The sequence below is a fragment of the Gorilla gorilla genome, chromosome 10, assembly GCF_029281585.2.
Source record: "Gorilla gorilla gorilla isolate KB3781 chromosome 10, NHGRI_mGorGor1-v2.1_pri, whole genome shotgun sequence".
NCBI lineage: Eukaryota > Metazoa > Chordata > Mammalia > Primates > Hominidae > Gorilla > Gorilla gorilla.
This window is the reverse complement of record NC_073234.2, coordinates 29,253,945-29,279,152: the sequence shown is the minus strand read 5'-3', so window position 1 is coordinate 29,279,152 and position 25,208 is coordinate 29,253,945. Positions and strand designations below refer to the sequence as shown.

General features: G+C 39.5%; 1 protein-coding gene across 2 annotated transcripts in view; it reads left to right on the top strand.

Moving 5' to 3' along the window:
* GRIN2B (glutamate ionotropic receptor NMDA type subunit 2B) overlaps positions 1-25,208 on the top strand; it is a 442,738-nt gene that overhangs the window by 91,756 nt on the left and 325,774 nt on the right. For both annotated transcript variants that reach the window (XM_055358714.2, XM_055358713.2), the window contains one exon: positions 24,347-24,775. In XM_055358714.2, the coding sequence (XP_055214689.1) occupies positions 24,365-24,775 (411 nt within the window). In that variant the 5' untranslated portion in view covers positions 24,347-24,364. The remainder of the gene's footprint in view (positions 1-24,346; positions 24,776-25,208) is intronic.

The window sequence follows — 25,208 nt, the reverse complement described above, 5'->3', positions numbered from 1 at the left end:
CGGTAGATAGGTGGGCAGACTTCATAGGATGTTAAAACCAAAAAGAACAGACAGATAGGGCAAGAGAAAATTACTGGAGGGGGCAGTGATTTTGTAAGGAGTGGCAAAACATCCAGGAAAGGACACCCATTCTTCATCTGTGTTGAAATAACGTCCTGAATGTTTATTGTCCATGAAACGAGATAGGCCAGCCATATAGTCAGGGTCAGCCCAGCAGGGGCTGAAAGGAAGGCTGACGTCTTGTGGACAGCAGGGACTCACATCCTCTCAGTACAGGGAGGACAAAATTAGAGCAGGAAGACAGTTTCGATCCTCACTAACTGGAGGGTGCCAGCCTATTGTTTTGACCAGGCTTTTCTTAGAAGTCTAGGCAAGATGAAATCCTCTGAGCAGCAAGGCTGGAGAATGACGGTCACTGATGGGGAGGATTGTTTCCCTGATTGTACATCTCTGTACCTGTTACCATTGAGCGTGTTAGCTTCCTGGGCTCAGATCTACTTGTGAAAATTGTATTGCTTTTTTTTTTGAGACGGAGTCTCGCTCTGTCGCCCAGGCTGGAGTGCAGTGGCGCGATCTCGGCTCACTGCAAGCTCCGCCTCCCGGGTTCACGCCATTCTCCTGCCTCAGCCTCCCGCGTAGCTGGGACTACAGGCGCCCGCCACCACGCCCGGCTAAATTTTTTGTATTTTTTTAGTAGAGACGGGGTTTCACTGTGTTAGTCAGGATGGTCTCGATCTCCTGACCTCGTGATCCGCCCGCCTCGGCCTCCCAAAGGAAAATTGTATTGCTTTTTGTCATTTGAATGAAAGACAGGTGTATGCCAATTTTGCCAGTGCGAAAATCCATCCTTGCTGCCATTCCATAATGCCAGGAGGTTGACAGCATGATAGTTTCGGGGGAAAATGAGTTTGGCATGGTCTTGGGGAACAGAAATATTTTACTACAGTTCACGTTCTGATTCCACATGCTAGCCTTTTTCTTCATTTTAAGGTAAGTCACTTAACCTCTTGCTCGTGATTTGTCCATTTACAAAATGGGTATTTAATACATGCATACCTTGCAGAGGTTTTGTGAAAATTAATTAGGTAAAGGTTATAAAATAGTTGGCAGATGAAGCACTAACTGTTATTAAGCTGGGTAATTATATTGTGCTTACTTAAAATTTCTTCAGTAGACTCAGATATAAAAGCATTTTATATGTCCTATCTCAAGCTTAATCAGTAGATGGCAAAATTGTTTTATGTGCCTAGATATGTAATGTACAATTGTGTGCTGCTGCATAATGATGTTTTGGTCAATGATGGACCACGTGTACAATGGACCACATATTTGATGGTGGTCCCATAAGATGATAATGGAGCTAAGAAATTCCTATTGCCTAGTGACGTCTTAATGATTTTGATTCTGTGTAGAACTAGCCTAATGTATATGTTTGTGTCTCAGTTATTGACAAAAAATCTAAAAGCCAAAACAAATAATTTTTAAAATAGAAAAAAGCTTATAGAATGAGGATATACAGAAAGAAAATATTTTCTATAGCTGTCTTACAAAAGAGACAGAAGTTAAGCAATTTTAGAAGTTTATAAAGTAAAAAAGTTATAGTAAGCTAATTTATTACTGAAGAAACTCTTAAAAATAAATTTAGTGTATCCTAAGTATTCAATGTTTATGAAGTCTATAGTAGTGTACAGTAATGTCCCAGGCCTTCACATTCACTCACTCACTGACTCACTCAGAGCAACTTTCAGTCCCTGCAGGCTCCATTCGTGGTAAGTGCCCTATACCATTTTTTTATCTTTTACACAGTTTGAAAAAATCTTTTATACTGTATATGATATTTCTTTTTTTTTTGAGATGGAGTCTTGCTCCCTCTCCCAGGCTGGAACGCAGTGGTGCGATCTCGGCTCTCTACAACCTCCACCTCCCGAGTTCAAGTGATTCTCCTGCCTCAGCCTCCCGAGTAGCTGGGATCACAGGAGTGCACCACCACACCCGGCTAATTTTTGTATTTTTAGTAGAGACGGGTTTTCACCACATTGGCCAGACTGGTCTTGAACTCCTGACCTCCAGTGATCCACGCACCTCAGTCTCCCAAAGTGCTGGGATTAGTTGTGAGCCACCACACCTGGCCTTTTTTTTTTTTTTTTATGTTTTATGCTGTATTTATACTGCACCTTTTTAATGTTTAGAAGTGTTTAGATATACAAATACTTACCATTGTGTTACAAGTGCCTACAGCATTCAGCACAGTAACAGGCTATACAGGTTCATAGCCGAGGAGCAATAGGCTATACCACAGAGCCTAGGTGTGTAGTAAGCTATACCAACCTGGCTTGTGGAAGTGCACTCTGTGATGTTCACACAATGATGAAATTGCTTAACAACACATTTCTCAGGACGTGTCCCCGTTGTTAAGCAATACATGGCCGTATATTGATTTTTTTGGGTTAAACAAAATTGTTTCTTTTTACATTCTGTCCATTCCACTCATTCTCTTTCCCTTTCTCATTTCTCTGCCTTCTCTTTCTGATACCAATTCAGCTGTTTTATTGTTTGCTCAACTGACTTGGAATTAGGACAGAGGAGCCAACAGGCTTGTAGAAGTGGCCGAAGGTGGACTGTGCACTGCGTCAGTCCTGGGGCTAAGTCCACAGCCACTAAGATAGAGCCATTGTCACCATATATTTGAGGACATGACACAGTTTTCTTCCCATTTTAGAGGGCAAGCACTATGTAAATGTAATACCTGGCTGCAAAGCAAGCTTCAGAAGTAAATACCTAAGAGCTACTCGCCCGTGGAGGCATCAGTTGTCCCTCTCTTCTTTTTGAGATTGCTCCAAAGAAATAAAATACATGAGCTCCGCAAACCACCAGTCTTCATTACTCACTTTCCATAATTATTACTTGTCCTGGATGAGTGGGTAAGTATAAGTAAGACTGAAATAAATCCCCAAAGCATTCTAAAAGCAGGTCACTTTGACTAAGAATTGATTCATTCTGTTAGAAGTTTAGATTTCTTTTTATTTATTTATTTTTCTATTTCCATTCATGCTATCTTTTGCCGATCCTTTTGTATGAGTTCTGTTGAATTCTGTGCCTTGTAATCCCATGCCTACGTATTAGTCTTTTGGGTTTTTTTCAGTTTTGAGGATAGAGAAAACTTTTTTTTCCTGTGAAGATTTTAGTACACTTCCTAATTACAAAAGTATTGAAAAATATGAATGGTGGGTTTTAAAATAGAAATTCACTGAGCTGCATGTACCTTTATAATGTATGTATTTATATGGTTGTACTTGCCTGTATAAATACCACAAATTATTAAAAAGTTTTAAGAAGCCCCTTATTCACATCTGTGCTTTTTTAAAAAATTTGTGTCTTTGTTTCTCCTGTATCATTGAACGGTTTTTCCAAAGCATTGCAGCTTATTTTTGTAATTATTTTTGGCTTGAAATCTAATTTGTTTTCCTATGTTAACATCTGAGAGGATATATAGGGTAGTGATTAAGAGCATGCGCATTAGAGATAACTGCCTCGGTTTGTATCCTAGCTCCTCCATTTAGTAGCCATGTAACCTTGGGTTAGTTACTTGAATTTTCTGTACTTCAGTTTATTCTTCTGTTAAATGGGGCTAATTGGGCTAATAATAGCATCTACCCCATAGGGTGGTGTGAAGATTAAGTGAATTACTATATATAAAGCACTTGGAGTGTGCATGTGACATAAGTACTGTATAAGTGTTTATGGGTGAGGGTTTATTCTGTGAACCTCTATTGTAGAAGCATCATACTCTAAACATGTGGTTAAGAAACACTGATACCCCTGGAGCTGGCTTGCATTAGGAGGTTTATTATAGAGGAAGGAGTATGGCCCTCAAGAGGAACTGGGGAGGGTGGTGGGTGAGTATTGGGCAGGCTGCAGGAACCAGGCAGCTGCTCTCCTTGTCTCCTTTCCCTGCTGGCTGCGGGAACTCGATTCTGCTTCTCATTCTTTGCTTCTCAGATGGTGCCGTTTCTGTTTCTCTTTGCCACCTGGCCCTTCCTGCTTGTTCATCAATACTCCTCTGTTCAAAATCCATCACCCCAAATGATAGTCTCAACCCGGCAGTTTAGTCGGCCTCAAAAGTCCATTGCCCACAGCTAACTTATTTAGCTTCTAGGCATTCATGTTCCAGTTTTCCTAATTGGTTGAGCTTGGTCAAGCACCCAGCCCTAGCTCAAAGCCAGAGCATGTGGGGTGATATGGAACTGTGGGAGCAGATGATGTATAGGATGCTTCTTCGGAGGCAATTTCTGTATGAACTATATGAACCATGGCTTTTAAAACATTTCCAATTAAGAAATACATTTAACATCAAACCAGTACATACACCAGTAAATATTAAACTGAAAATAATCTTTGCCTTTACAACACGATGTGAACTGATCTGGTCTATTTCATTCCCTTAAAATATGCTAGTTATGAGCATATTTGGAAAAACACTGCTCTGAGACTTGTGTGTACTTGGCGCATTGGGTTGGGGGACAACTGGCTTTTCTGCACTCTTCTAATCAGGGCTTCTCTCTCTTTAGTGCACAACAGTGTCATCTGGGGCGCTTGTGGAAAATGTAGATTTCCCAATTTATCTCCAGGTGTACCGCATCACCTGGCCTGGGATCAGGCCTAAATATTGTCCAGTTTTGCCAAGTGCTCAGGTGTTTCTGATGCAGGTTGCTTGCAGATTTTATTTTGAGAAACACTGCATTAGATATATGCTCTCAACTAAGCCATATACTGTTACCACCTTTATTTCCTTCTGTGCATGAATACTTTGTCTAATGAACAAGTTGTATTCTGAAAGTCAGTTTCTGAGACTCCTATTTAAAACTTCAGAATACTACTTCTTTTAGGAAGCTTGGTAGATTCCTAAACCAATACATAAAAGCCTTGTTAAGCGCTCCTGTAGATCTTGTTACCAGTGCTTCTCAGACCTGATTGCTGGTAGCACTGGGTTGAGTGACAGAGGGACCAGGATTTGGATTATAGGCAGGGGCAGTGAGGGAAGAACACAGGGGAAGAACATTTATATGGAGGATGAAGTGGACATGAAAGATGAAAGAGTGAAATCTTTCACATTAACGGGGAGAAAAGGTTCCTCTTAGAGGGCTTCTAACCACACCCAGCTAGTGAGGAAGATCTCTTAGGAATGTATACTTGCACTCTCAATTTAGAGATAGATTTCATTCTTGTAATGTCTTCATTTAGTTGACACTTAAGTCAGATTTTTCACCCTAACTGCTCTTTTTTGTGGTTTAATATTTGTCTTTCATTGTCTATAGGAACTTCTACATTTTTATGTACTACTGCTAAAATCTGGAAATTGATATAAAATACACAGAACTTATTTTCTACATTGTTTCCCACCACTAACTTCTCCCAAATTTTGGTGTAGGGAACAATTTTGCACAATTTTCCTCTCCAACTTTTTTCACATCTTACTGTGTTTTACCCCTCATCAATTTCAAATCTATTATCTTGTCTGTAGCATTTTTTTATGGCCTGATTATCTTCTACACGAATAGCTATAACCTCTTTGGGAGGTTTCTTACTTTCTGTGATCCTTCACTTAATCTCTCAAACTCTAACCAAAATAACCACTACATGTGCTAATTTAAGTGCACAACTCCCTTCTTAAGTCTCTACTTTTTGAGCAGCCAAGTTCATAGAATTAATCTTGAAGCAAGAGTGGAAAGAAATATTTCTTGTAAAGGAAAAAGACAAAAATATGTATATATATACACACACATATTCATGATTTAAAAAATTTCGTCAAACTAGAAACAGAAAGGAACTTCCTCAGCTTGACAAAGGTGTGAAAACCCTACAGGTAATATCCTATTTAATGCTGAAAAACTGAATATGCTACCCCTAAGATAAGGAAGAAGATAAGGATGTTCTCTGTTACTAGTTCTATAAAAATTTTTATTGGAGGTCCTAGCCAGTGTTATTGGGCTAGAAAAAGAAGAGGAAGGAGAAAAAAAAATTATCATTACTCCCAGGCAACATGACTGTCTATGTAGAAAGCAGCAAAAAATACACACACAAAAAAACTACTAAAATAAATGTTAGTTTAGTAAGGTCACAGGATACAAGGTCATACAAAAATTAATTGTATATATGTTATCAATGAACAATTAGAAATTGAAATTTAAGAAATTTGTAGTAACATCAAAAACATGATATTCTTAGGTATAAATTTTATAAAATATCTGACTCAATATTGTTAAGGTGTCTACGTTTCTTAAATTTTTGTAGATTCAACAAAAACACAGTCAAACTCCCAGTAGGATTTTTTTTTTGTAGGAATTAACAGCTGATTCTGAAATTTACATGGCAAAACCAAAAAGGCAAAACAATTCTGGAATTAAAAAGTTGCAGGACATACACTGCCTGTCTATAAGACTCAAAAGCACAGTAGTCAAGACAGTGTGGTAATAGCATAAAAGAGTCCACAAGTAGATTTTTGACAAATGTGTCAAGGTAGTGGAGGAATGGCAGTCTTTCCAGAAAATGATGCTGAAACAATTGTACATCCATATGCAAAACATACATACAGCCCTAAATGAACCTCGACTCATAGCTTGTGCCATGTAAAGTGATTAATAGACTGAAAATGTATCATAGAACTATAATTATACAACTCTTGAAATTAAAAATCTTTTAGAGGAAAACAGGAGAAAATCTTTATATCCTTTGTTTAGGCAAAGACTTTCTAGATATACAAAATGTATGAGCCATAAAAGAAAAAATTAACTACACTGGACTTCATAAAAACAAAAAACTTTTTTTGAAAGGCACTGTTAAGAAAATGATCAGCCACAAAATGGGAGAAAATATTTGTAAAATACATATTTTATATAAAGGACATATCTAGAATATGTGTAGAACTCTCACAACTCAATAGCAAGAAAACTCAATTGAAAAGAGGACAGAAGATGTGAACAAGCACTACTAAAGAAGAGATAAGATGGTAAATAAACGTTGAAAAAAATTTTCACATCATTAGTTGGCAGGAGATTCAACTCAAAACTACAATGAGCTACCACTGAACACCAAGTAAAATGAATGAAATTTAACAAAAAGAAAGAAGGACCAAAGGCAGGTAAGAAGGAAGGAAGAAAAGAACGTTCACAAGACTTTGGAAAGAATAGGTTGGTAGGAATGGTAAGAATGTGGAGAAAGTGCTGGTGGGAATGCAAAATGGGATAGTCACTTTGGAAAAATTTGGCAATTAAATATAAATGTTAAAGTACTCTAACCAATAATTTAGCAATCCCACTGTCAGGTACCTACTTAAGAAAAGCGAAAACATATATCCACACTACAGACCATATGTGAACATTATGGCAGCTTTATTCATGATCACCAAAAGTGGAAACACCCCTTAATGTCCATCAACAGTGAATCAATAAACATATTGTGATAAATCTATACAAAGGAATATTACTCAGCAATAAAAAGGATGAAGTTGTGATACACACAACAATATTGAGGAATTTCCAAAGCTATTATGTCAGGTGAAGGAAGTCAGACACAAAAGGCTGCATACAGTATTATTCCATTTACAGGATGTCTGGGAGAAGCAAAATTATAGAAATCACATCAGTGATTGTCACACACAGGAGAGGGCTAAGGGATTGATTATAAAGGAACACGGAAATATTTGGGGTGATGGAAATATTTTATATCTTGGTTATGGTGGTGGTTATATACTGTATATATTTGTCAAAAACCTATAGAACTGTAAACTTAAAAGCGTGAATTTTAATGTATGCAAATTGTACCTCAGTAAACTGGATCTTAAAATATTTTCATAAATTAAAATTTACATACTGATGTATACATAAATGAATAATGTCTTTGTCAGGCCCATTTAGTAATAACAAGCTTCCACATTTGCATAGTATCTTTCAACTTTTAAACTGCTTTCATACCCATTTTCTCACGTAAGTCTCACAACGCTGTGAAAGAGGCATTGTTGCTTATATTTTAGAGATGAGCCTCTCTGAGGTTCAGACAGGCTAAATGATGTGCTTAAGGTCACATAGTAAATCTTTCTCAAATCCAGAGATTTTCCACTATTTCTCAATGCCTCTTTAAAAAATAGATCATATTTGCCAATTTTGAAAAAAAAAGTTTTTTATTTGTTTGTTATGGCTTACTTGGCTTCTCTTTCCTCCTCTTGATTGACAGGGAATTCCTGCTTTGGTGCCTTCCGTTTATCCAGACAAATTCCAGAGAGCTTCCGAGCACTTCACTAGTCCTCTGCCAGAGTTCCATTTTGTCCAAAGGACAGATCTCTTGGGAAAGCTCTCCTGATAAATTCAGAATCTCCTACCCTTCAAGAGCATGCTAGGTCAGGAACTGTGTCCCTTCCTCTTGGCAAATGAGACATATACTATGTTTGTATCTTATGTCACTAGTTTATTTCTGCATTATTTCTTCATCTATCTCTGGGAGATTTGTGTAAGAAAGACTCATATTGACTCTGGGGTGAGGAGACAGATGGCAGTTTAGAGAGTTGGTGTAGGAATGAATATATGCACAGGATGATAGAAGAATGAGTAAATTTTAAGGTGTAGATGATTAATGAGATGCAGAGGTAAAGGCTTAGTGACTCCCTCATTAAACTCTGCAGAGCTCAGACTGAATCAGGTATGTTCCTGTCAAGCCACATCACTATCTCTCTATGTAGATTCTTGAGGGAAGAGGAGAATAGGAGAGAAGATGTCAGGTTTTAGAGGAAGGAAAGTGTAGTATGGCAAGCAGGAGAAAATGATTCTAATGGAGATATTTTGATGTAGAATGAGAGGAGAAGCCAGAGAAAAGATGGTTGTTGGAAAATATTAGGATATTGCATCGGATGATGAAGAAAGAATTTGGTGCTAAAGTAGAGAAAATAGCAGGGTTTGACTTAGGCCTGAATATATATTAGACAAGGAAAATGACAAGGGCATGCGAAGAGCTTGTGAAAATGTTTCAGATGGGTCAACCTTGCAGTGAGGCCAGGCAACTAGGCAGATGGATAAAAGTGTGAAACCAGGCCTTTCTTCTAGTTAAGGAAGAGTAACTTTTGAGTCACTGACTCAGTTGGGGGACAGGGGACTGGGGGGTCATGGTTATATCCTGGTCTAGAAATGAAACCCGCTGAAGATACAGGATGAAGAACAAGAGAGAATGGCCCAGGCAAGGGAAGAGAGTAGAGGAAGAGGTGCCGAAGGAGACCGCCAGCTGCGAGTGGACCACGGAAATGTGGAGAGATTAAGTGTTGAGGTGGATGGTGCAATGGGGGAAGAAATAGATGACAAATCTTGTAAAGGACAACAAGGGAAAATTAGAACAGCAGAAAAAAAGAGGCAAGTGGAGTTGTTCATGAACATATTTTAAGAATAGAGAAGACAGATTTAAGACACAAGGTGAGGAATAGAACAAAGAGGATGGAGTAGGAGAGGCAAAATGAATAGAAATAAAGTCATCTTTTTTATACATACTCTCGTGTGCACATGTGCATGCACACCTGCGCACATGCGTGCACGCGTGCAAGCACACAACCTTATACTCCTTTGTCAGCCGAAGCAAGGCAAGAGAATTTGAAAACTGAAACAAAGCTGCCTCCAGATGCGAGGTCTCAAAGAGGCTGTGGAACAACCTTTGCACAGCATGAGAGTGAACACAGTAAACAGGAAGGCAAGAGCTGAAGGAAGACTTGGGCTAGAGATGAGGGAACAGAGGCGTCTGTACACAGGGCAGTTGCAGGCAGTAGCCCAGGGTCATTGTACTTAGGTTCATGTGAGCAGAGGGAAGTTTTTGTGTAGAGAAGAAAACTGTTTCCATGAATATTATTTCAATTGAAAACACTTCAGTGAATGTTATTTTGTAAGCGCTTCAGTTTCTTAATCATTATAAACTGGGGTCTTCACTTCTCAACAGTGGCAGCTTATTTGCTGTTTTTGGGAGGCAGGGAAGGAATTTCCATGCTGTAATAAGCCAGCCTAGCTGATTTCCTAAACAGCTCTCAGAGGCAGCTGTGGTTTCAGTCACCTTGGAAGTTGAGGATAAACTGGATTTAGCGATGGGAGATCTGTTCCTCTTCCTCCCGATCTTCCATTGTTTTTGGTTGCATCTCTAGCATTAAGTCCGAGCGCCAGCTGAGCATCCCCAATTCCTTGGCTTGCCTTTTCAGCTTTTCTCCAAACATTCCTTCTGTGGGCTCTTGCTCCTGGCCAGGCCACGCTGTTCTCATTCCCCAATATGTTTTGTGCCTCACTTGTTTTCTGACTTAAGGCAGCCTCATTTTTGTATTTTGGCTCCTTTCCTCAGATACCCTCGGTGCTCTTTAGTCCAGCTCAAAAGCTGCTTCCTAATAAAGGCATCTCCAGGACCCAAGGCCAGGGCAGTCCCTGTGCCCTTGTCTTTATACTGCCTTAGCCCTCTCTGCGGCCCTGACAGTCCTGTGTTGGGGAGTGTGTGCTTTTCTGTGCAGGGGTGTCAGGTCCTTGTGGCTGAATTCTGACTCCTTATCACACTTTACAGTGACTCACAGATGGGCACACAATAAGGACATGTTGGTTCATTGGACTTTTGAGGACAGAGGGATAGAAGCTGGTGTGTGAAGTCGTAAGTCAAGTTTTCAGCTTTCAACATTTAATCTAAGGTGGGAGAGTTGCAGACATCCTGATTGTACTCCCTTTAGCTGATTTTGGAGAATTCTGCCTATGAATTCTGGCCTGGCCTGCAGCTGTGTCCGGCATGTCAGAGAGGAGCTCCATTTGGCCTCAGTGGGGCATGGACAAGGAGGCACTGACTGTACTGGCCTGTCCCCCTTGCCATTCCTATGGCGATGGTGGACATGGTCATTCAGGCCTGATATATGTGCTGTTCTAGCAGGGTCAAGAGGCTGGATTCAGAGAGAGCAGCTACTTGCTTTCAAAAACAGTATGAAATGTGAAGGGTGACCAAATTGCAACTATATTATTACTGTTACAGGAAAAGATTCACAAACAGTTCTCATTTTTTTTTTACTAATTCTAATTTCTTTTCTGCATATTAAGAAAAACCACAAAGTTAACTGTTATATATTTCTTTGCAATATCACCTTTTTATTTTCTTGTGTTGTTATACAGTCATGTGCCCTATATATATATAATGACAGTGGTTCTGTAAGATTATAATACTGTATCGTTACTGCACATCTTCTATGTTAGATGTATTTAGATGCAAAAATCCTTACCACTGTGTTACAACTGCCTACAGTATCCAGTACAGTAACATGCTGTACAGATTTGTAGCCTAGGAGTAATAGGCTATCCCATATGGCTTAGGTTTGAATAGCTGTACCATCAAGCTTTGTGTAAATACACTCCATAGTGTTTGCACCATGATGAAGTCGCCTAATGATGCATTTCTTAGGACATAGCTCTGTCATTAAGCCACGCATGCTTGTATTTCCTTATACTTTGGTTTCTAATTTGTATAGTCAGTAAAAATTGATTCTAAAACTCAATTTTTTCATGAATCAGATTCTGACCAAATCAAAGAGAAGAATAAAAAGTTAGGGCTTCATTAACCAGTTTGTTTCTTCAGCAAAGTCCCATTTAATGACCACATTTTCCCTGAGTGAAAATGCACTGCCTTTCTCTGAATTTTATTTTGTAGTCATTCTAATAATTGCTTGCTATATTTTTCTGACTCCCAGTGCTTTTACATTTCTCATTCTCAAAATGCTGGCTCCCAACGGTTGTTCTCTTGAAATAGTCTTCAGCTGTTTATCTGTTCTTTGCTGAGGACCAGGCACCTGGAGACCATTGCTGCTTATGATGCTGCTCACCAGGGCCTGACGATAAGCAGGGAGCAGCATCAGGAGAGGCCATACTCGACTCAGTGGTGGAGTGGTGGTGGCAGAATTCAGGTCTTGCTTTCTCCACTTTGAATCAAAGAAAGCCTCATAGGTATTATTGTGGAACTCAGGAGGAATCTGCATCATTTATAGTCACAGCAGAACACAGAAGCCGCACTCAATTTGTTTAATTTGAAGAGAGTTCAGTCAAAGGGCTATTTACCAAGGTGTGGACAGTGCACAGAAACCACAAGAAATGATCTGGCATCCTGGAGCTAGTAGCAGCTGGGTGTAGCTACCACCACCCGTGGCCCCGAAGGAGGAAGGTGGGAGCAATTTCTGGAGTCTGGAAGTAGGCTGTATGGAGCCAGTCATGGGGAGAGGATTGCTTAGCGGAAGCTGTGACCTTCAGTCAAGTGATACAACCAGCCCACAGTGAGTGGCAGAAAGGGAAGTGGGTCGGGGGAGTCGATAGCCCTGTCTTGGTCTTGTTCCTACTCATCTCCTGCTTGTGTTGTCTATTGGCGAAACCAACCTGGAAACCAGACGACTGGGAAGTTTACCATATAGTCCAAACAGGTCTGCTTCCCAGGGCTTAGCGCAGAGCGGAGTAGACAGTAGATTTTTTTTTTTTTTTTTTTGAGACAGAGTCTTGCTCTGTCACCCAGGCTGGAGTGCAGTGGTGCGATCTCGGCTCATTGGAGCCTCCGCCTCCCAGGTTCAAGCAATTCTCCTGCCTCTGCCTCCTGAGTAGCTGGGACTACAGGTGTGTGCCACTACCCCCAGCTAATTTTTTGTATTTTTAGTAGAGACGCAGTTTCACCATGTTAGCCTGGATGGTCTCAATCTCCTGACCTCAAGTGATCCGCCTGCTTCCGCCTCCCAAAATGCTGGGATTATGGGTGTGAGCCACCGCGCCTGGCCTGAGAGTAGATCTTAAGTGGTGAGTGGAAGACCAGAATTCACAGAATTTTAAAGCTGGAAGAGACTTCAAGAACCAGTTCATTTCTCTTATTTCAGAGATCAGGAAATAGAGCCACAGGCTTGTCAGTGGCAGAACTGTAACAAGGCCTAACAATTTCCTCAGTCTGTGTGCCTCCTACCCCACTATTCTACTCATCCTGTAATTTGGGAGAAAGGAGAGAGAGGAGGAAGGGCAAGAACAACTAAAGAGTAAAGCTTCAACTTATAATAAATGCTTCGAATAGGTGCTCAGTTACACAGGTAACGTTAGAGGGATTTTAACGAGTTCACAATTCGGTTATGCTTAGTTGTGTGGCTAACTATGTATCCTGGTAGGAATAATGATGGAAATTTATATTAGGAAATGTGTGATTGCACCTATAGTTGGCCTGATAACCAGGAAGCTGAAATAATGCAGCTTTTGTTCCCTATTGACACTGGCCTAGCTACAGGGCTTTCTTTGAGGTATAGTCTCAAAAGCTTGTTTTAAACCTTGGCTCTGAGGTGAAGTCTGAGTCATACTTGGGTGCCATGTTCCATCAGCAGAACCATCCTATAGCTTAGAGACCAAGGGAAAGAGGGCTAATTTGAGCTCACACACATGCAACTCTCATATAAACATTGATTTACACATACAAATATACATCCAGATACATAGGCAATTACCAACTAACAACATTGACCTAGAAATGATCCCTATATATCAAGAAATTGGAAATGGTATTGGCGTTTATTGTATTGCCCTTCTGTTATAATAACCCTTGAGAAATGAAAGACCTAGAACAGTGCCTTTGTTTCTGATCAGTGGAGTTAGAGAGTTGCAACTCATTATTGGTCTGGTTCATTCATTAATGTCATTAACGAATGTTCATTGTGCACCTACCATTATGCCACATGCTTTGCCAAGTACTGGAGATAAATAAGACATAGTCCCTGCCTCATTTCATTAGGGTTTGCAAGAAAAGCCTTGTTACTAGCAAAAGCAGTGAGTGTGACTTCTGCCTTTCCTGTACTTCTATACTCCTTTCCAGTACTCTTTGTGATTGAAGATATTGATTCCAAATCTGATGTGTGACTATTCTGATGTCAGTAATATGATAGTTGTATAAAATTTGGTGGCTATTTGGTGGCTGGTAGGAGGGAGGGAGTGAGGAAGTAGGTGCTGGCTCTCCCTGGGATTAGAATTTAAGTATTGTTTACATTACCCATGAGATTGTCACTTACAGACTTTTTAAAACAACCTATTTCTAAGGTCAGTAGAAATTGTGCTAAAGCCAGGGAAGGAGGTGGGAGGGAAGAAGCTCTTTGACTCCTTTCTAAGTAATTGGAGTCAACAGAAGCTCCTTATCTGCTTCTGAACAGAATATATTCACATTCAATGAATAAATATCAGGTAACTGCATTGTGCTAGATGCTTTCAAGTAAATTGTTTAATATTCACAACAACTCTGTAAGGTGAGGATAATAATTCCCATTTTATAAAGAAGAAAATCAGGTCTAGGTAATTTAAGTTACTCTCTTCCTTCCCCCGCCCAAGATAAGTGTCAAAGCCAGGTTTCAATTCTAGCTCTTTTTGACTTCAGGTCCTTGCTTTCTTCAAAAGATTATAAGGATCTTCTGAATGATATTTTATTACTTTTGTAATTTCAATCTGCCGTTTTCACTACTATTTCCTACTTATCTGTTCGTCCTTAGCTCATTACTCTCCTGATCTCTTAGGTAGCACTGGGCATGCTCTGTCACAGCCCTCTCACATGATACTGTAATTTCCTGTTTATTTGTCTTGGCCACTCGTCTAACGGCTGCTTGGAGATAGGATCCCATTCCCATTCTGTGTTGGATCCTGTCTCCTAGCAGGTTCCCTGGCCCATGGAAAATGTTCAACAAACATTTATCAAATGAATCGATCTTCACAGTGATTCTGTGAAGGCAGTAGTTATCTCACATTTTGCAGATAAAGGACTTGCAGTTAGAGAGGTAAAGATCTCACAGCAAATTAAGAATAAATGTTAAAAGTGAGTCCATTAACTCTAAAGCTTTGCTCTCTCCATTACAAAACAACATGATTATTATTGCAAAAGAGGCTTTGTGGAGGGATGCGGTGGCTTGGAATATGTCTAGGCTACAGAGCAGATTGTTTTGGGGGTTGGGGCTTGGAAATAGCCTTCTTCGACACCTACATTTTATTTTATTTTTTACTTTTTATTTTTTTTTGAGACAGAGTCTCGCTCTGTCACCAGGCTGGAGTGCAGTGGCGCCATCTCAGCTCACTGCAACCTCCGCCTCCTGGGTTCAAGCGATTCTCCTGCCTCAGCCTCCCAAGTAGCTGGGACTACAGGCGCTCACCACCGTGCCCGGCTAATTTTTGTATTTTTATTAGAGACGGGGTTTCACCATGTTAGCCAGGATGGTCTCGATCTCTTGACCTCGTGATCCACCCACCTTGGCCTCTCAGAGTGCTGGGATTACTAAAGGCATGAGCCACAGGGCCTGGCCATTTTATTTTATTTTTTTTCTTCAACTTTTATTTTAAGTTCTGGGGTACATGTGCAGGATGTGCAGGTTTGTTACATAGGTAAACTTATAAATGGGAGCTGAACGATGAGAACACATGGATACATGAATGGGGGAAAAATACACACTGGGGCCTGTGGGGTGGGGAGGGAGTGGGGGAGAGAGAGCATCAGGAAGAATAGCTAATGGATGCTGGGCTTAATACCAAGGTGATGGTTTGATCTGTGCAGCAAACTACTATGGCAGACGTTTACCTGTATAACTCCTACTTTTAAATCTCCTCTAGTGCAGGCTGTTCATCTGCAGCTCAGAACACCACTGTTTTCTGGGTAGATGCCTATAGGTTTGGTCGTCTGTCCCCTATTCCCTGCTCTCTGTAGTCCTTCCAGTATCTTCCTTTGACTCCTTCCCAGTTGAGATTTTCCTGCTGCCCTGCTCCTGTGCTTGTCCTTTTATCATCTGCTCATTTTCACTGCCTGTCCCCCTCTTAATAGATAGTGACAAGCCAATAATTTTTATTAACACTTGAAAATGCTATTTTGCTGTTAAACCAATACACACAATTGCCCTAATCTGCTGCCAAATGGTAATAATCAGAATCAGGTTTCAAAAGGTTTGGATTTCAGCAGTGCCCACACTGTCCTTGGAGGCCTATAAATTAATTATAATTAAGAACTGCGTGCAGATATTAGGAGAGGAACTTTGAGCAATTTTGATGTCTGCTCTTGCAGCATATTAAGGAAAAAAGAAAAACCCATGAGTGTTTGCTGCTGGTGAGAGTACTGATAATCATCTACGTTTGTATTACAAATTTGTATTAAAATGCACACATGTAAAATGATTTATAATCCTTTATTAGTTATCTGTACAAACCTTGTATCAAGAATCTGGGTGACAGTAGAAGTGATACTTCTGCTTTGTGCATACAGCAGGAAAGAACAGCTCAGATAGAAAAACCTGGCTTGAGCCACTGGAAGTGTTGTAAGGACAAGGAGCCCAGGTGACAGGTCTGGTTGAACTAAGAATGAGAAGGCTCTTACTCGGGAGAGGTTCCAGGAAAGATGTAGCAGAAATATTGCTGCCAAGAGATCCAGTATCACCTTTGCTTTTGGCAGTGATGGGGCCATCTTCTCCTAAGGGTCTACAGGAGCTGGGGGGCTTAGGATGGGCGTCCTTACATGCATTACGTAAGAAGACTTGTTGGTTCATCTGCTGGCTCAAAGATTTGGATAATCAAAGCCTGTGTCTTTTCCCTCTCTCCCATCTATCCTGCTCTTCTCTGATCAAATATTTTCCAAGAAACAGCTTTAATGAAGGTTTTGATTTTCTGTTTCCATTATTTATGTGGCTGTGATATATTGACATCGATTTGGGGTTAATTCTCTGCAGGACTATATTTAGGTGAGTAAATACCCCAACTCCAGGACCAAGGATCCCTGTTTATTGTCATGTGGGTCACTCAATGACAAATGAATTGGGCATGTATCTAGCATGTCCAGGGAGATATTTCTTTCTCCACTGGTTTCACAGGGGCACAGTCTCAGCCCCTGCCTCCATGCCCCAGACTCTCAGGATTTCTTACCTTGCTCCTTTCTGAAGAAAGAGCAGGGCAAGGGAGCTCAAAATCTTGAAAAGAGTAACGGATGATGGTAATAGTGTGAGAGGGAGGAAAATAACAGAACACAGAAGTGTAGGTTCCAAGTCAATTCAAATCAAAGATTGGTGCCTTTTATGTGTTATTTCTACAGACTTGGATGATATTTAGTAGTTTACCAGACACTAAGTGCATTTAGAGGATTGAAATTGGATTTTTAAATGCCCTGAATATATAGATGCCATTTGACAAAAATAGATATTGGTCTTCTACTTAATAGTGATATTGAAAAGTAGATGTTTGTCATCTGTGATACTCACATTTCCTACCTCAGATGGTTGATGAATGCATGTATTGCCTAAGCTAAGCATTCTGAGTCAAGATCACTTCTTTGGTTCAACATTTGCCCTGCTTCTCTAGATTTAAATTTAGAAGGTATAACTTAAAACTTTAATTGACTTGGAACTTACAATTCTTAAAAATGTATTAATTAAAAATTATTTTGGATCTGTTCTGCAGAATTGAGTCAACCATACTTCTTAGTTCATAGCACAGTTTCATTATAGGTTCAGATAAGGACATTGTGTTTAATAGTTCTTTGGGTACTTTTATCCTTTCTTATACATTTTAGAATAAATTTATAGCATTTCTTTTAAAATCTTACTATTATTTTGATAAGAATTGGCTTGAAATGATAGAACAGAACTTAAAATACTATGATATCACATTCATGAATGTGGTATATGGTTACATTGTTTGGGTCTTCTTTCAAATCTTTTAATAAAGTTTTCAAATTTTTGCTGTAGAAGTCTTGTTAAGACTTTTGTTAATTCCTACATAGATTACAGTTATTGGATGTACCCACCAGGTAAAAGCTGACGATCTCTTGATTTCCTATTATCAAAGAGTTATTTTTTATTTGTTTGTTTTAAACACAATTTAACATTTCTATCATATATATTTCCCTTAGTCAAGTATGTTATCTGCATTTTTTTGAGATATTCATGTAAATATCTCATTTAGTTCTTTAATGTGGTCAATTATTTTGATACATATTCTGAAGTTAAGCCATTCTTGCATTTCAGATACAAACCGCAATTGATCATGGTGATGATGATTACTATTTTAAAAATATACTGTGTTTTAGTTAGCACTATTTTTTTTTTTTTTTTGAGTCGGAGCCTTGCTCTGTTGCCAGGCTGGAGTATAGTGGCATAATCTCAGCTCACTGCAAGCTCTGACTCCGTTGTTCAAGGGATTCTCCTGCCTCAGCCTCCAGAGTAGCTGGGATTACAGGCACGTGCCACCACACCCAGTTAATTTTTTGTATTTTTAGTATTTTTAGTGATCTGCTCACTTTGGCCTCCCAAAGTTCTGGGATTACAGGTGTGAGCCACCATGCCTGGCCACTAATTTTTAAGGTTTTTTTTTTTCCCTTTATGTCCATAAGTGGAAGGGGTTTATAATAATCTTTTCTTATAATTATCTGAATCTAGAATCAAGCTTTCCGTATTTTTCTTTTTGTTCCACTTTTATGAGCAAGGCTCGTTTCTTCCTTAAAAGTTTGATATACTTAATCTATAAAACCATCTGTACCACTTTTGCTTCTTTTTATTTTGGTAGAGGTGGGGTAGGCTGGTGGGATGATTGGGTGGGGAGTGGAGGACTAGGGTAGGGAGTAGTTTTGTCGAATTAGGGGTGTGGGCTTTAATAACAATTTCTAAAATTTCTAAAACTTAATTCAAATGTTCTACATTCTTTTAAGCCCCTTTCCCTATTTGCCATTTTTATTATATATTACACATTAAATGGAAAAGTAACTAGTTTTCATAATATTCATTATTTCAAAATTTCTATTATATATGTTATTTTCTCTTTCATTCACATTTTCTCTACTTTTTTCTTGATTCATCTTGTCAAGACTTTACGTCTTTTAAAAGATCAGTTTTGTTTTTTGCTTTTCTTTGTCTTGTGTTTCATTCATTTGTTATTTTCTTGTTTATTAGGGTTGACTGTTAAGTTTTTAATGCAGTAAGTGAAAACTTAATTATAATTAATCATATTTTATTTTCTTGGTTTCTTATAAATGTATTTAAAAGTGTATTTTTCTCTGTAAATGCTTTAATTGTGCTCTAGAAATTCTGACATTTAGTATTTTTATTGTTATTCTGTTCAAAGGAATTTTAGTTTCCCTTATGATTTCCTTTTTAACCTTATAGTTATTTAATCACAAGTTTTTTTTTTTTAAGATTTTGGATATGTAGTATTTTTAGTACCTTTAAAAAGTACTTTTAATTTAATCACATTATAGAAAAATGACAATTGATTTCATATTGATTTTTTTAATCTATTGATGTATTTTTGTAGATTTAATATTTTTCATGTATGTACTTAAAAAGAACATCTATTCTCTGTTCTATATGCATTTCTAGGTATCTGAACTAGTTCGAACTTATAACTCATGGTTTAAAAAAATCTTTTATGTCTTAGTTAATAAGATCTTTTGTCAGTTGGATTTGTCTGTTTCTCCCCATGTAAATTTTAGTTGTTGCCTTATACATGAAAAGTCTATATTTTAGCCTCATATGTGTTCATAATTGCTTCTTCCTGGTACCTATATGTTATACCACTTAATGTCCCTTTTGATATTTTTTGCCCTTGAATTTTATTTTGTCTTGATATTAAAATTTCGATAGATACTACCACTTTGACCTCCAAAAAGGTTATACTCGTTTATACTCTTCTTGACTTCCATTGTATGAGAATTATTGTTTCCCCACTCTCTAATGTGACACATTTTAAGCCTATGTCTCTTAACTTTCTGTCTTTATTGGTAGCTTGGAAAACTGGACCTGATACATAGTTCTGGCATCTTAATCTTAACTTCACTCACTGCCTGTCATATTCCAGTCATAGTCTCCTTAATTGAATCACTCCAAATAATGTCCTGACTGCATTAAGGGATGGTGCTTGGAATATTTTTGACTTAATTATTGATTAAGTCACATTTTATCCTTCCAGTTGCGGTTGCCCCAGGACTCAGTTTTCTAAGGACAGGGTTGGCCTGGCTTCTCACCCAGATGTATCTTCCCTTTGAGCGCGCTCTGAGCAAAGTGTAGACTGTTTCCTGCTATAGTTACCCTGTACCAGTTACCAGCATGAAGATAAGCTCCTGTGGCCTTTTGTTTGCTATGGATCTCGGGATCACTTAGCCCAAGCTTCAAGGAGGCAAAGAGCCAAATGAGTGAACAGTCAGCTCTCTAATCCTGCTGCTTTGTTGCTAGTCCTGCTGGTGCACCCTGGTTTCTGAATTCATGGCATGATTTCGATATGCTGAGCTCCACTGATTCCCAATGCTGGCCCTGGCCTGAGTGATTATTGAATTCATCTACATGACTAGTAAGCTGTCAGTGGAGGTCGCTGCTACCCCGAGGCCATTATGGGACATCTTCAGGGAGTTATATCGCTCAGGGAACTAACATCTTTTGCCCCATGCGCGGTTCCTCTTAACATTCCTTTCAGCCTCTGTCTGCCATTCTTTCACCCTCACCTCCCACACGCTCACTTTGTGCTATCATAAATAGCTAGGCTCCTTGAACAGCTTCTATAGAAGCTTAAACGTAATATCCTTTGCATCTGTGGAGCATTTTAGATGCTTCAAAGCACTTCCATATACATATTTTCATTTGATCTTCACAAAAATCTTTCAGGTATGTAGGTTAGGTATATTATCCTGGTTTCACCGATGATAGCATAGAGATGGTAATCAGGTGACTCGCCCATCCTCAGGCACTGTGTTAACACAGAACTGGTATTAAAACGTCAGTTGGTTTTGGTTGGGGATTTCATTCATTCATTCATTCACTCAACACTCATATTATACTGAGAGGCCCCAGAAGGGAAAGGGGAAGGGCTTTGGAGCCAGACAAACTTGGGTTTGAAAATTGATGCCATCCCTTATTAGCTGTGTAATCTTGGTCATGTACTTAACCCTCAGTTTTCTCATTTGTAGTAAAGGGAAAGTATGACTTACAATGTTTTTGTGAGTATCTAATAATGCATGAAATTTACCTGGCAATAATAATATCTGGTACCCAGCGGGTTGAACTATTTGACTAGCAGGTCAAAAATGGTCAAATATTAACAATTTTATATGGTTCAACCTAATGGTAGAAACTCAATATTGGCCACCATTTATTGAGTCCTTCCTTATTGCATATGAGGCACTGTTAGAGCTCAATAATATGAATAAAAGTGAGGAAAACATTTTCTTTATGGGTCTATGTCTGTATCTTCTGCTAGACCATGGTCCTGAAGGATAGAATCTGTATCTGTTGCATCCTCACCACCAAGAAAAAAAAAAAAAAGAAAAAAAAAGTTCTCTAGGTTATAAGTGCTCAATAATTACTGAAATGAAAAAGTCCCTGCTCACAAGGAGGTTATCAACTAGTTAAAGTAGGTGGACACATAATCATATATTGGTAATAAAAGTTTATGTGTATTTAGATAGATACATGCAGGCTATGGTGAGAGCCCAAAGGAAGCAATGCTCAATTCTACAGGGGGAGCAAGACTTCCTAGAGCAGGTGCATCAAGACTTATGGTCTCTGTGAGGAAGGGAGCAAAGCCACTCTGCTTATCTTGGACTACATGCTTTCTCTCAATGAATCCCCTTTTAATGTTGGAAATTGAGTTTGTATTCAAAGTAGCCTCTTTGTCTCACAGCCCCTCTGCTAGTGTTATCTCCCATAATGTATTGCTTTGTAAAGTGCTTTGCTGTATCCTGAGTATAAATGAGATGCTCTGTAAAACCAGATGCTATTCTTTGGGTGTCACAACTAGCCACTGCATAGCCAAATATAATATATTGTGTGAGACAAGATAAAGGAACACAAGAGATACTTTAGAGAGAGCAAATAAAACATCAAAGTGGGAGAGTGGAGTGCATTAAAGTTAATAAACTGTCACGGCAGAGTGGGCCACTTTTAAATGTGAAGGAAACTAATTTAGTGACTTGTAACTGTAGGATTAGAATACCATTGGAATGAAGTTAGCTTGTAGTTTTGCCAAATGGTAAATCTTTTGGCTTTCCTTGAGAACCAGTCATTGGAATTGAACTCTGTGTGTGTGTGTGTGTGTGTGTGTGTGTGTGTGTGTGTGTGTGTGTGTACTTAGTCCACAGCTCTTTGTGGTGTCAAACCCCTTCTGTCTTCCTCTGAATATCAGTACTACTCAATTGCCTATCTAGTGTTTCTTTCCTTTAAGTTCTGGGAGGAGGAATTCAGGCCCTGGTTCTTCTGCTAAATTGTGTACAGCCCATCAGCAAAGGTTTCCAGGGCTCATGGAGTCATTCCCTGTTTTCACAGAGACACTGAGATCAGAAAACTGTCAGGAGTAAACTTTGCTCAGGCATGAACCACTGAGCTACTCATCTTATTTGCGAGAGAGAGACAAGGCAATCAATACAGGTCTCCTTCTTGGCAGTGTTGAAGGATGACTATACCAGTAAAAGTTCCAAAATGTTTTCTGCCAAGAACTGGATTGGATTTTGTGCTTCTTCAGCCACAAAATGTCCCCAGCATCTTGCTCCCAAATCATTAATGCCCTTTGCAGTCAAGACTGACTGCTCAGCTCGAACACTTCCTTATCTTTCTTTATTCAGTACCGTCATGATTTTTTAAATTAGCTAATCTCTCAACACTTTTAGATTTTTAATCTCTCACCTTTTTTTTTTTTGAAACAAGCAGGAGATCTGAAGCAGCATTTTCATCCTTGATTGCATGCTCTCTCTCTTTGTAGAAGAATGAGAATCTGGTTTTTGTTCTGGGTGCAGTTTGTAGAGTATTGCCTTGGAGTATTAAAATGCTATGTTTATGTATTGGCATGCTGGTGTTATAATGCCATTGACCTTGGATAATTACATAACTGTGTTGAGCTTCTGTTTTTCTGTTTGAGAAATGGGAATAAAATGTCTAATTTTTAGGGTGCCCATGAAGATCAGTGAGATTATATATGAGGAAATGTCTAACACAGTGTGCAGCATATAAAAGATGTAAAATAAATGATTCTTTTTAATTTTTTATGGATTCGGGCAGTAAATATGTGCTTTTGTTACATGGATATATTGTATAGTGGTGAAATCTGGGCTTTTTAGTGTAGCCATCACCTGAATAGTGAACACTGATTATTTAAAATAAAGCGACATAAGCAGAACTAGTTGTATTAAAATAAGAGGAGCTCTTGGAGAATAATGAGAAGCATAGAGAGAGATGGCCAAGGCTTATATTCTATAGAGCGTTATGTCCTTAGTTTGGTGCATAGAGTAAGATTTAGGGTCATATGTGGAAGTAAAAAGGAAGGAGTTCTTTGTAGGTAAAAGGTGACAAATTATATGAAAATACGGTATCAGTCATTTTAGGGAAGTCACGACTATAGGATGGCATCAGGAAAAAAAAGGAACATTTTTCAAATGTGGCTCTAACATTACTTCAGCTGCTAATGGTATTTGTTTAAGTTTCTGTATTTTGGTGTATAAATAGATTGGAGTAATATGTGTTCCTTATAATAATTGGTTAAATGAGAAGCAGTTCCACGTAGTGTAATAGAACACATATTGGAATACAAAAGTCAGAAGATCTGGGTTCAGGTTTGTTTCACTTAATTGATTGGTTCATGGTCTTAGAACACTTAGCTTCTCTGAGCCTTGGCGTCAACATTTATAAAAATGGGGATAATAATGTTTTTCTTATTTTATTCCCTACTGGGTCATTGTAAGGATCAATTGAGGCAGTGTTTTAAAACTACTAGTCATGTATCAGTTGTTCTTGTAATTTAATATTAAGAGCCAGATACTAACAAGGTTACTAAAGAATTTTCTGGCTGTTGTCCTCATTGAGGCAAACATAAGGTGAAGGCAGCAAGAATGCAGGGCTTGTGTACTTATAGCCCCCCACATCCAGTTTATCCAGCCCATGTTCTGTTGCTCACCTCTGCTGAGCACGTTTTTCTGCTCACTTTGTCTGGCCTTGCTTTCCTTCAGCCCAAGAACAGTACAAGGGTGGGCTGTAACAGGAGGGCCAGGAGATTTGTGTATGCATTCTTGCATGGCTACCTGGACCACTCACAACCTCTTTTCCTCCTTTGTCTCTGCCTGTAGCTGCCAATGACTATAGCAATAGCACCTTTTATTGCCTTGCTCAAGGATTTCTGAGGCTTTTGAAAGTTTCGTTTTCTCTCATTCTGCAGAGCAAATACCAGAGATAAGAGAGTAGGCTGGTAGATGGAGTTGGGTTTGGTGCTCAGTGAAAGGAGATAAGGTCCTTGAATTGCAGTATCTGGCCTCTTCTAAGACAGGTTACGTGATGTAGGTCCTATTTTAACATGCTCTTTCTTTATGTTTGCAGGGAGTCGACGAGTTGAAGATGAAGCCCAGAGCGGAGTGCTGTTCTCCCAAGTTCTGGTTGGTGTTGGCCGTCCTGGCTGTGTCAGGCAGCAGAGCTCGTTCTCAGAAGAGCCCCCCCAGCATTGGCATTGCTGTCATCCTTGTGGGCACTTCCGACGAGGTGGCCATCAAGGATGCCCACGAGAAAGATGATTTCCACCATCTCTCCGTGGTACCCCGGGTGGAACTGGTAGCCATGAATGAGACCGACCCAAAGAGCATCATCACCCGCATCTGTGATCTCATGTCTGACCGGAAGATCCAGGGGGTGGTGTTTGCTGATGACACAGACCAGGAAGCCATCGCCCAGATCCTCGATTTCATTTCAGCACAGACTCTCACCCCCATCCTGGGCATCCACGGGGGCTCCTCTATGATAATGGCAGATAAGGTAAAAAGGGACTGCAGGGAGAAGGGCCTGAGGGTTTGTACTGAGGACTAAACCATGCATTTGTTTTCCTGTAAAACTTGGTTGTTAATGATGGAAGGTAACCAGATTGCACTGACAGCATGGATAGGCCAGCAATTAATCCTTTTTTTTCCTCTCTCTCTCTTTGAGACAGAGTTTTGCTCTTGTCAGCCAGGCTGGAGTGCAATGATGCCATCTCGGCTCACTGCAACCTCCCAGGTTCAAGTGATTCTCCTGCCTCAGCCTCCCGAGTAGCTGGGATTACAGGCGCCTGCCACCATGCCCAGCTAATTTTTGTATTTTTAGTAGAGACAGGGCTTCAGCATGTTGACCAGGTTGGTCTCAAACTCCTTACCTCAGGTGATCCACCTGCCTCAGCCTCCCACAGCGCTGGGATTACAGGCGTGAGCCACCG